Source organism: Rhinolophus hipposideros, assembly GCF_964194185.1.
Source record: "Rhinolophus hipposideros genome assembly, chromosome: 7".
Classification (NCBI taxonomy): Eukaryota; Metazoa; Chordata; class Mammalia; order Chiroptera; family Rhinolophidae; genus Rhinolophus; species Rhinolophus hipposideros.
The window spans coordinates 79,843,490-79,856,450 of record NC_138053.1 but is presented as its reverse complement, the minus strand read 5'-3'; the positions used below and the strand labels follow the sequence as shown (position 1 = coordinate 79,856,450).

General features: G+C 41.8%; 1 protein-coding gene across 4 annotated transcripts in view; it reads left to right on the top strand.

Moving 5' to 3' along the window:
• Positions 1-12,961, top strand: part of PDZD2 (PDZ domain containing 2) — a 331,929-nt gene that overhangs the window by 235,558 nt on the left and 83,410 nt on the right. For all 4 annotated transcript variants that reach the window (XM_081053224.1, XM_081053222.1, XM_081053223.1 and 1 more), the window contains one exon: positions 6,245-6,746. In XM_081053224.1, coding sequence (XP_080909350.1) covers positions 6,245-6,746 — 502 coding nt within the window. The remainder of the gene's footprint in view (positions 1-6,244; positions 6,747-12,961) is intronic.

The window sequence follows — 12,961 nt, the reverse complement described above, 5'->3', positions numbered from 1 at the left end:
AACTATATTTCCTATGCTATATTTTACATCTCCCATGATTATTTTGTAACTACTAATTTGTACTTCTTAATCTCGTCACCTTTTTCATCCAGCCCCACAACCCCAGAAGAGTGGGCACTTAATGCTGCTGTACACAAATGTAGCTGCTGCCTTCGAGGCTGACACCCTAAATTTAATCAGTGTTTGTGGAATCCAAGGGTAGAATCTCCACCTTCTTTCTCACTCCTCTTAGTATAATTCCACCTGTGTTTGATTCTGCCTTAAAGATTTATTTTGAGTATTTGTTTGATTTAGGATGCGTATTGATTTTTCTTTCCAAGTGACTAGTGTCGAGAATAATATATCATTAAGCTCCTTTCATACGTTTGGTGTAGGGGAACAAGACCAATTATAAACTGAGTTGTTCTATGCATTGTCCTGCTTATGTCAAGAATTGTGATTTTACTCTACTAGTAAGCTGACAAATTAGCCTGCCAGTTTCATGAATGAATGCCAGCAGAATCCATGAGACTCCTGGATCAGAGATGAAAAGACAGTTTATTATTCATAGAAATAATAGTAGCCAAAGAATTAGTATATTTGCACTATTTTCCCAAGTCCCACCTCCCTAAGGGCAATATGGACCTCTCTCCTGGTGTATAGATGGATCGGATTTAAATTTCACTGCTAACTGTGTGGTGGTGGTAACAGGTTTTGGTAGCTGATGATTTGGCTTGGGTTTGAATAGCTAATGTCGCATCATAGATCGGGGGGAACATCCTCAAATAAATACTTACCCTTATTCTTCACTCTCAACATGTGTTCCCCCATCCCAATTTTATGATAAAAAATAATAAATAGATTTTATAATAAAGAGAACAAATTTATTTATTTATATTCTTTACTCTGGAGAATAGAGGAGGTGAGAAGTAGTAAAAACTGGCCTCATCAGTCGCCCTCCTGCAAGCAGCAGTTGGAATACAGTGTTTTAGTTATTTCTACTCTAAGCCTTGACTCTGGTCATCTATTGTCAAAGCCTCGTTGGTGCCTGAGCCCCATCTTCCTTCATCTAGTCAGGGCTACCTTGCTCCCTCACTATACAAGCAAGGAAGTAGATGGACTGATTTTCAGAAAAGGCCTTATGAGCACACCAAGGATATCATTCACTCTCATCAGCACCATTTTCAGCCAAAAATTTGCACTTTCAGAGTTCCCCAAAGGAAGTTTGGTTCTTTCTGTGGAGGGTTGTGGAATCTGGGAGAAGTATGGCCAAAATTCAGTGTAGCTGGGAGGCAACAACACCTGAGAGAGATTGCCCTTGGGGAACCTGGTTACTAAATGACTCCAGGAAGTAATGATTAACATCTTCTCATCCCCTCTTATGGAGCTGTACGTACTTGCCTTCCTCTGTTTCCCAGCCAAGACTTCACTGGAAAATTATCTGTATATATTTAACACTTCCTCTCAACCCATTGTTCTCTGGGAACCAACATTTTCACAACCTCAGACAGCCCTCTGGATTAATTAGGTTTAGCAGGTTTTCAAAGGACCACAAACAGCTTTTCAAAATCCCATTACTTCTTAGGCAAGAGAAAATCACAGGCAAGAAAAATTGATCTCCATTTGCCCTGTGTGTCTGTTAGGATGGCTATTAGCAGCTGGTCCTGTTCCATGAAATTCAGACTCTGCCGTAATAATTGGTGTATAAACATCTTCTCACAGTCGGTGTTCATTCTCCTGTTGTCTACTGGGAACCTGACATACTCAGATAAAGTAAGGATGTCTGCGTTGATAAAAAGTCTGAGTTACAGAATTTTGTTAGGCGTTCTCTGAATTATGCAGTGTTTTCATGGCATTGCAGAACAGCCTAGTGCCCAGTGGTGGTGATCTAAGTTACTTTCAGTTACACGCAGATATACACCCATTGTTCAACTTGATAGCATCCCTCTGTGGGGTCACACTGTGTGCCAGGCATCAGTAATTTGTGGCTGAATGCCCAAGATGATTTTCAGAGGCACCTGGAAATTGCTCCCAAGGGCTTTGGCAAAACAATCTAGGATATCAAACTTGAATACAGTTGCCTTAAGCCCTGTTTTGGTGAAATCAGGGCATGGATAAATAATGCGTACCTTTGGCTTTCCTACATCTTCCTGGCTTTGCCCCTGTCTTATCTCCTGCCTCTCCAGGCTTCAGCTTTTCTAGGCACCCAACCTAACCTGACAACTCCTTTACAGGCCTCCCACCCCGGAGAGCCGAGACCCCAGGATTATGACAGAACATTAAGAAACAGAGGAGGTACCCAAAGCTTCTTTTGCTTAAAGCCCTTTTTGAGGGAAGAGAAAGAGGAAGGGATCTATTTAGAACGGATGCCTGCAAAGGCCAAGTGAAATGAAGAATCACACACATTTCAAAGGGAGGATTCTAAGCTAGAATTCGGAACCTCATTTGTCGATATGCCGGTCTTTTTTCGTTTATCTTAAGGCCATCTTGGAATGGTCAAAATCAGCTACATTTTCATTGAATTAATAATTTTACATATCAGAGGACAGGTTCAAATTTTTGGAAGAAATCAAAGAATAATCATATTGTAGAAAAGCTTCTAAAAGGCTGATTTTACCTGTTGTTAATGCGATTTTTCTGTCATGTGATTGTATTCTACTTTTCTTTCTCAAACGTTGGCTTTGAACTTTACAGATTCTAATGGTGGATAAGATTCCTACTGAACAAAAAAAGGGGTTTGGAAGTATGAATTAACCCTGAAGGTCCCGGAAAAGTGAAGAAAGTTATTTCAGTACAAATGGATAGGGAATGTGGGGGACATTTAATTTAAGCTAATTCAAAGAACTGTAAGAAAATTACCCTTTGCCTAAAAGTCTCTCACCAACTTGCTACAGTGTCCGTAATTCATTCATTACGCTTTGTCTTTCAGATGACATTAGACAATTCTCTGACCAGGAAGGAATAAAATAACCTGTCATACAATTCCCTGAAGGTGTCAGAGTTTTATTTATTGCTAGGAAGCCAGGAGAGGACAGGGAGATGGTGCCGAACTAAAGATAAACTCCTCCTTTGTAATTTTGCTGAGTGTGGACCCTCCTGAAGGAATAAAATACTCTCGGTCATGGAAACTTCCAAGGTTCTTGGAGCTTCCATGAGACTAGAGATGGAAAAGATATTCAGGATCTTGTATTCTCAATCCATGGACCAGCCTTTATGGTACTGAAAAGAAGGTCTCTGTGTACAATCCTTTGGGTTGTTCAGTTTTAGTACAAAAGGTAGAGTCTCGAAAGCAATTTTAAAGGAATTGCTCTTCCAGGTGAAATCTTTTTTGGATTATTGGCAAATGTCCCAGAGGCCTAGGACAACATGGGCATAAAAGGAATGTTTCTATTTTCCCAGGGTTATGTTTCGTCCTTGGCACTGGATGGTGTTGTTGGGATGGTTTGCTCTTCCAATCCCATGAACTCTTCCGGGAAAGTAGCGTCCGCAGTTACTCGAAAGTTGAAAGCAACTTAGAGCTGACCCATTTTAACACCTCCTTTTACAGATGCGTAGACTGCAGCACTGAGAAGATAACAGTTGAAGAAGCAGAATTGCACAGTGAATAGAGCATGGGCTTGGGAATCAGACAGACCTGGGTCCCCCACCTAGCAGTTATGTGAACCTGGGCAAGTGAATCAGTACTTCTGAGCCTTGGTTTCTTCTTCAGAAAAGAGTTGTTAGGGATTACTCACTCAAAAAATGAACTCCAAACTTGGCCAGGATTGTTTTATTTCCTTTTTTCTTTTTTAAAGGAGGGCGCAGCTCACGGTGGCCCATGCAGGGATCGAACTGGCGACCATGGTGTTATGAGCACCACGCGTTAACCAACTGAGCTAATCAGCCACCCCCTATTTGCTATTTTTAAATTGAGACATAATTCACATAACATGAAATTCACCATTTTAAAGTAGGCATATTCACTGTTGTACAATCATCATCGCTATCTAATTCAAGAACATTTCCATCAACTCCCCTTCCTCCCCAAAAAACACCCTGTATCTATTAGCACTCCGTCCCACTTCCTGGCACTTCCCCTCCCCCTAGTTCCTGGCAATCTCTAATCCACTTTCCATCTCTATGATTTGCCGAGTCTGGGCCTGTCCTGTAAGTGGAATCATACTTGCCTAAGGTGGTATGCCATCTTTCACTGAGCATAATGTTTTCAAACTTCACCTAAGTTTTTGTATATACTTCTTCCTTTTTATTGCCAAATAATATTCCATTGCATGGATATACCACATTTTTTCTGTAAATGCATCAGTTGATGGAAATTTGGGGAAATTGCCATTGTTTCACATGGTTGTGCCAAAGCCAGAACTGTGGGTGTCTAACTCTCACCTGGTCCTGTTTTTACTACCCCACACTCTTTTTCCATAATGTCTGAGTATATGCATTGTATGCATAGCAGTGGTTTGCTCAAAGAAACCCTTACAACCTGGCTAACCACTGTTATCTAGTATGGACCAAAAAAAACCCCAACAATTCAAGGAAATAAAATCTAAACATTATAGAAAAATTAGGTCAAAAACCAGGTTTACTTTTCATTTTCTAGACTCCAGTGGACTGATCTTTGTATCTTCATCTCACTGGAAGTCACAGAACACCCTGAGTCTTGTATGGTATCTTTGATCTACCTGGACTTTATGTGTAAGTTCATTACCATGATTTATAGCCCAGGATCAAAGAGAGTTTTTATTAGGTTTGGTTGATGTTTGAAGACCCTTCTGTCTTGTTCACTTTACTCCATGGACAATTCAGAGTTACTGTCTTCTTCAGTTAGATAGTCACTGTCATTGCATTACCCTGACCATTTGGTATGAGGAATATATACCTTTGCCCCAAAACTTAGTACATTTCAAACACAGCTGGTCACCTCTCCTTACGACCTGGGCCCCTTCCCACACACTGACTGCCCCATCTCTCAGCCTGGAGAGAGAGCAGCCAGCTTGGTATACTTGGGAAAGTTCTCTGTTTTTCCTTTATTGAAGATGAAACCCTTCTCTTTGTTGGGAGCATGAAGACCGGAAGCAGGTCTGACCCGTTAAGGATTTGGTTGTTGACATTCTTTGCTTGGGAACCGGTGACGTGTAGAATGTGGCAAGATTCCAGTGGGGAAGGCATTTCCCTGGGTTCATCTGGAGTTTGTGCTTTCTTATCTTGGGTGGCACGAGGCGAGGGTCCAGCCCAGCCTGGTTTCCTGACTTTTGAGTGAGTGTTTTCTTTGCTAAAGCTTTAGTGATCTCGTCTGATCACTGCTAATTACTTATCTCATGTGATGTGCTATTTTCTCATTATCCTTTAAAACCTGGTATAGTATTTTGTGCCGAGCTGCACGTGCATTACGAATTTATATTATTTCCTGCTTCTAAGTGTTTACCAGCCCTGAAATACATAGAAAACAACTGAGCCTAACCCTGGCCTTCTTCAAGCTTAGCATGCCTCTTTCCTCCCATTATGCCCGCCTGCCTCTGTGTCCAGCCACCTTTTTTGTCCTGGTCACCCTAAGGCTGTGTCTTTTCCACGTTTTCAGTGTTCCTCTTAATGTGATGCCTAGACTAGAAATGACACTCCATGTGTGCTGTGCACAACCCAAGCCAGAAACATTACCAAGAAATCAACCTGATACTCATTTAGTGCAGCACGCGTGTGCCCGCGCTGCTACCAGCCAACATCCCTCCAGCCCCACTCAGAATCTTTCCTTCGCTTTAACTGCCCTGAGGCTGAGGTTCCTGGCCTTGTGCCATTGATTTCTTGATGCTAAAAGCAGAACTTTACATTTCCCCCCGAACTATGTTATCCATTCATTACCCTGGGGGAATTGTAGTGTTATTCCATCAGAACTGTATGAATGGGAGGCTAGCGTCATGCTGATGCAAGAAATTGTAGAGTGGAGGGATTTTTTTTTTTTTTAATGATATGTTAGGATTGGCTCTGTTAATAGAAAAATCCTTCTCTGACTACCTATCCTCGAGTATTTTCATTAGTAATTGCTAGTTCATTGCGTTTTTTTCCGGTTTGTTTTCAGGTTATTTTTCGCATCAACAATTCTAGAGATTAAAAAAAGAGCAGAGTGTTGAGTCTCTTTAGAAAGCTCAGTACCTCAATTTGTTGACCAAGTTTTTAATCACATGGGTTCTACATGGGCCATCGAATGCACCAACCCCCGGTATTGTTCAAGAGGGACGTTTTGAGGGTTTTCATTGCTCCTATCTGTCTGTTGCAGTTACCTGGCTGAGCAGTGCTGGAATGGCGGCTTCATCTACCTGATCATGCTGCGTCGCTTCAAGCACAAAGTCCATTCTCCGTATAATGGCAACAGTAGCAACAGCTCTGAACTGGGAGAGACACCGACCTTGGAGCTGGGTGACCGAACGGTGAAAAAGGGGAAAAGAGCAAGAAAGTTTGGGGTCATTTCCAGGCCTTCTGCCCACAAGGCCCCTGAAGAACACAAGAGCAGCACTAGCTATGAGCTGGACAATGAACCCATCTCTGAGCTGGACAATGGCCCAGACCCTGAACTTGGAAATGGTCATGCCTTCGAGCTAGAAAATGGCCCAGATTCTGTCAAGGAGGTGGCTGGGTCCCATCTAGACAAGTCAGAAGTGGACAGAGGGACAGACCATAGAGATCCAAAGACAAATGCTCCTCTGCCCACAAACAATGATAAACGCCGCTTCTCAAAATCTGGGAAGACGGACTTCCAATCAAGTGACTGCCTAGCACGGGTAAGCTTTGGTTTGATTATAGAACCGGAGTTTTAAAAGAAATATTGTTTGAAGTTGCTTTTAAGGTTTAAAAAATATATCTAAGGTGACCTCGCACTTAGAATCCAACAAATTTATTAAGGTAAATTATCAGAAGACATTAACAATAACAAGCGAAAAATCCAAGTCATTTTATCCTACTTAAATAAAGAACTAGTCGAGTGATCCTAAGTGGAAAATTCAAGCCTTCTGTGGTGTAATTTGAGTCATATGAGGCCCAGATAAAGTACTTGAACTGCATCATTATTTATCACTGCTGTCACCAGTGGAATTGCCACAGCCAAGCCAAGAATTCCTGGTGGCAGTTGATAGCATAAACATCCAAGCCTCAGTATTACACAGGAAGGATGTCCAACATGCAGGGAAGCATCTGCTTTTATTTTTAACGTTTCAAAACCAGTGACATTTTCATGGGAAAATTCACATGAAATCGCTGAATTCTGGCGAAGTTTAGAAACTTCACAGAAATCTCTGAGACTATGATATCCAGCTGTGATGGTCAGGGCTGGTCTTACTACCCAAAGGCAAAGCAGATGTGGTCTGTATATTCTCAATGGCGATGGGCACTCTTCCAGCCTCAAACTGTCTCTTCCATGATAACCAACTCTCTCTCATTAAGTTATGTTTCTTCAGGGTTAGCATATTCATTCCCAGAATCCTCTTGGCAGGTACACCTATGGATTCCTAAGGAAGCAGCAACTTCCTAAGTGGTTCCTGATTGGTGTTTTCTCTGACTGAGCAGATGCCATCTAGGGATGAAAGAGAAAGTTGGAAAGGTGGAAAACAGGCACAGAAGGATCAAATTTAGCTTTGCATGCTGGGAAGTGGTGCCCTGTGAGGTGAAAGTAATTTCTAGTAAGGCTATTTCATGCATATTTCTGTATTTGCAGCCAATCTGTATAATGGGTTGAGAAGAATGAAAATAACTCCTCTTTTAAGGGACCGTGTTCCTTCATTTGAGGAGCTAGGTAGATGATCTTCATAAAGCCTTACACAGAGGAGGCACATTCGTAGATGGAATGTGGAAATAAATCAGAAGAAAAAAATAAATGTCTCTATCAATGATTTTCTACCAAGTTTATGCGCCCCCAAAAAGGATTAAGGGCAACAAAAAGATTATAATGTTCACACACACCCCAAAAAAATTAAGGCCAATAAAAATACAGGTTTTCCTTCGTTATCCAAAAATAGAACATTCCTATGAAACCTTATAAGCCTAAATGGCATAAAGCAAAGAAGCAATTACTATTAATTTATTTAGAAAATCTTTTGAGCATTCCCAGACCCAAAAAATAATCTACCAAATCATACCGAATAACTCAATCTAAAATATAGTAAAAGTAGTACCACTCACTGCGTGGGGTGCTCGCTGCCTCTAAAACGTCTCACTGCAAAACAAACGCTAAATGCCATTTTCGCTTTTTGTCTTTTTACATAAAAGCAAAAACTCTCTTTGGATTTCTTTCAATTAGTGAAAATAGGTACGAATGTAGGTTTTTCATAAAAGCAAAGTGACGTGACACGAACTTTAAAAAAGCGGGTGATATCTGTATTATAATTTGTTCCCTATCAATGGGTATTATATCTTATTTTTTAAATTAGTTTCAGGTGCACAAGACAAAGTAATACATAGACGTTTATCATTTATATCCCTCACACTGTGTGGACGCCCCTTCCCCCATTCACTATCCCTCTGACATCACACTGAGCCATTACATTTCCAAATGGGTATTATATCTTGATATGATTTTTTCCCTATTAGATTGTAAATACACACAAAGCTTGATGTGAAAAAAATAAGTTAGAGAGTATTGGTACTCTTAATCATTTTGAAGTTTTAAGGTACCAAAGGTTTAGGGTGAATCTCACATACAATTCAAAGAACAGGCTTTGATTTGTTCTAGAATAAGTGGAAATAATTTGGAATGTTAAAAAAAAAAAAAAACTTTTAAGAAAGTACCATCCTCTGCTCATCTTAATTAAGGGCAATAATATAAAAACTGAATTTCTGGATTAGACTATCTGAAGACTACACATATCAGAGTTCCTGGTTTTGTATTTAAGGTCAAATGTCCAAGAAACTATAAAAGAAACAGTGGAAAAAAAACCCACTTGATGTATAGCCTTTGGGGCATTTTTTTGTGGGGGGGGCGATATTGGGGAATAATATGTTTTTCCAGGACCCATCAGCTCCAAGTCAAGTCGTTATTTTCAATATGGTTGTGGAGGGGGCAGCTCACTGACCCATGTAGGAATCAAGACTTGACCTTCCACACACCAATCCTGCCCCTGTCCGCAGGGCTGGGGCTGTCTGAGCAACAGATTAGGAGATCCTAGCGTACAGAGTTTTTCCCAGCTCGTTGAGTGTTTTATCATTTCATTTCAGCTTCATTTTGCCCAGAGATGGGCAGTGGGGTGGGATTGACTTGCCCCCTTCAAGATTCTGCAGTAAAGCAGTTGTGAGGAAAAATAAAACTGTTATGTTATGAGCACTGCACTCTAACCAACTGAGCTAACCGGCCACCCATTTTTTTTTTTTTTAAGCCACATGCCTATAGAAAGGAGAGACTTGTCATCTGGAATTTGCATTTTTTTGTAACTCTCCACAATCTATAGACTCATTATTGACCTTGGGTTGTACTTTTGGTCTTGGAAAGTCAAAATAGGACACACATCTTCTTGGACACAAATATTTTAGGACCTTTTTCAGTTGGAGAAGTATCATCATTAGATGTGTTTATCTAAAATTGACAGAGTTGACAAGACATAACTTTGCCCCACATCTAGGTGGCATCCAAATTGAAACCGTAGATCTTCACAGAAAATTACTTAGGTCCTTGGGCTGAGTGGATTTTTATTTTTATTCTAGGATGATCCCAACGTCATACTAAAATGGAATTTCCAGAAAAAAACAAAAATTAGCTATTTACCTCTTAAGCCTTTGGGGCAAAACATTCCATCCATTTGAATAATGAAAGATTAAACATGTCAGCAGTATTCCTTTTCTGCTTTACTAATGATTTAATATATCTGCAAAGACTTAATAAATTAGAGAAAAGGCTTATCATGATCCTTCAGAGCATTTTTATTTGTCAGGTGCTTCTTTTTCATAGACTATTTGTTACATGTTTTTATGTTCTGTTCTCCTTTAACAGAGTTATAGGAAAATGTCTGCTTTTAAAAAAAAATGGTATGTTTCTATCAAATATTAACACATGATGATAGGTATCCAACCAGATTAATTTTTAAAACTATAAAAGTTGGGCCCATTGTCTAAAACATAAGAATTTCCTAGGACATAGACAAACAGTTTTGGAAATGCGTTTAGTGTTACTTACTCCCTGTCTAGTGAAGATCATTACTCATCCAAAGTGACAGTTTTTACAAGCTGTTTAGATATAATGTGTGTTTTTGTAAAGCTGCATGGTAAAAAGGAATACAACCAAACGTAGTCACATAACAAAGAAAAAAATGTCCTGCCATTAACAGGTCGGTGAGTTTATTTACAGCTGGTACATGTGTCTATGGGTCACTTTGTGGTCTTACCCTAGTATTACAATCTGCCCTATACAGTGCCAGACGTTTTCCCGAGGTCTTCAGCAGAGACCTCAGGAAGGCTGCCTCAGGTCTGAATCTGCAAGAAAGGATGAGAAACCAGGAGATTGACACCAGGACGTGCACAGAGTGGTCCCTGATGTTTGCAACAAGCAGAGAGGCAGCATTGGGTGATTTTCTTCTAGGAAGCCCCCATGGTCGTTGGGGGAACTTATATCTGCACCTTTACCTCTCTCCTGAGCCCCGAGTTTCTACCAACTGTCTGCAGGATGTCTCCATCTTGCATATTTCCCATCAGAGCTAAACCTGGATCACTTTTTCACACCACCAAGTCTGCTCCAGTGTTCCAGGTCTCACCACCCACAAAGTTGCCCAAGCCAGAAACCTGAGAATCAACTCATGACCATTCGTCGTGCTTTGTCCAGAAGTTTCCCTGGTTTTGCATTTGTAATCCCATTTCCTGGGAAATGCCTTAATCCCATATTGGAAACAGTTGGCCTCCGGGAGTCAACTGAAGTGCTGCCCTGTCCCTTACACCGTGTTTAGTCAGTCACCAAGTCCTGTCAACTCCTGCTCCTGGAGGATCTCCGGGCTCCCTCCACTTCTCTTTCTCCCATTCCCACAACTTTAGGTGGAAGCCAGGCTGCTTTCATTTCTCATCTGACAGTCATAGTAGTCTCCTACCCATCTCACTGCCCCCACTCTCATCCCGTCATGCAATGCAACCAGAGAGACCTTTCTAAAGAGCAAATCTCATCACCCGTGCACAAGCATACACATGCATACACACACACACACACACACACACACACACACACACACTGCACCTTACACCCTTCTGGTGGGTCCACTTTGCCTTCAGGGTAATATCTGAACACTTTGGCTTGGTGTAGCGCGTGAGGCCCTTCTTTATCTGAGTCCCTCCTTAACTTTCTGCCCCTGATTTGGGCTGAATTAGTTATAGTTTTTTCAAGGCTTTGCAGCTGCTGTTCTCACTATCCTGTTTCTTCTCCCCTTTCCAGTGTAGCTTAGCTTCTACGTTTCCTGGGGGAACAAGCACCATGGTACCCTCCTCTAGGAGGCATCCACAACACCCCTGCCACCTGCCCCCATCTTTAGGCATCTCGCTATGCGCTCCTGCTGTAGCCCCCGCTTGGCTTCCTCAATGCATGAATCCCACATACTCCAAATACCATTTGGCTGTGTGTCCTCAGTAGACTTTAAGGGCGAGGACCTTATTTGTCTTTCTGTCCGAATTCAGTGCTGCTAGGTCCTATGTAGCTATTTATTAATGAAGACACTCAAGAGCACCAGGCCTGAGCGAGGGACACCGAGTTCCAGCCCTAGCTCTCCCATCCTCGCTCTGCGGCCTTTGGGCCGCCATATCCTTTCTCTGAGCTTGCATCTTCTCACCTATAAACTGAGCATTTTGGTCTGATGACTAAGGGACTGCAACTTTGACATTATGATCACACATTTCTTCATATCTTATTGATTATTCTAATTAGGAAGGGATATGCAAACAGTCTCAGAACAAGTTTGCAACTAGAGCCAGAGCATTTATTGCAGGGAAATTCTAGTTGGATGATGTGTCTTCTCACATTTGGGGCAAAGATGCTGTTGTAAAATTTTATTTTTGGTTCCAGCAGAAGATCAGGTCATTTAAATGCTGCCGAGACAGCTCCTGTTTGGTAAATAAATCCCCGGGTTTGCCTCCGTGCAGAGATACACGTGTGAGCTCCCACAGTAATTGGCACTTTATAGGAGAGGGTAGCGCTCCAACAACATTAATACAGAGGTCCATAGCATCCAGTTTTGCGTGGTTTGGCTTTTTCTCAACAGACTGACGAAGTCTCATGCCCTTTAAGCCAATGTAAAAGGAGGCAAAGGGCTGAGCCATCTGTCTAGACGGGATCTGTTTCAGAACTCAGTCATGTCTACAATTGGAACAGTGTTCAGCCAATGCTGAACATTGGCAAACATGCAGGTCTCCCATCTGAGCAAGACTCTTATGGTCAGTTTCAGTAACTTCTGAAGAACCATAAGGTTACTGGATAAACATCTTATGATTGTTCATTCCAGTTATGCAGTATTGTTAAGTGCTAGGCACTGTTCTACTTACCAGAGATCCCACTGGTCAATGAGAGACAAGGTTCCCGTCCCAAGGCATTTATCACATGGAAGGGGCCCCAAGGAGTAAATAAGCCAATCAGAATGTTAGGTGATGGCAACAAGTACTATAAATGAGCTAAGACAGGGTGAAGTGGAAGATTGCTGGGCAATACCATGGGTGGGGGCTAACTGTTATTGGATGTCAGTGAAGACCTCATAAAAGAACCAGTGTTTGAGCTGAAGACTGAGTGTCAGGAAAGGGCAGAGCCAGAAAATCTGGGGGCAGGATGTTTCCAGGGAGAAGCCAGCACCTGCAGCTGCCCTAAGGTAGGAATGACAGGGTTCCAGGAGCAGAGGAACGGAAGCACCATGAGCGATGGGGAGGGCACTAGGAGGTGACTCCGGAACTGTGGGAAGGGCTGGATTACAAAGGTTCGTGCATACCACCTCGAAGAGTTGGATCTTGTTCTAAGTCCAGTGGGGAGCTGTGGGAAGTTTTAAGCTGAGTA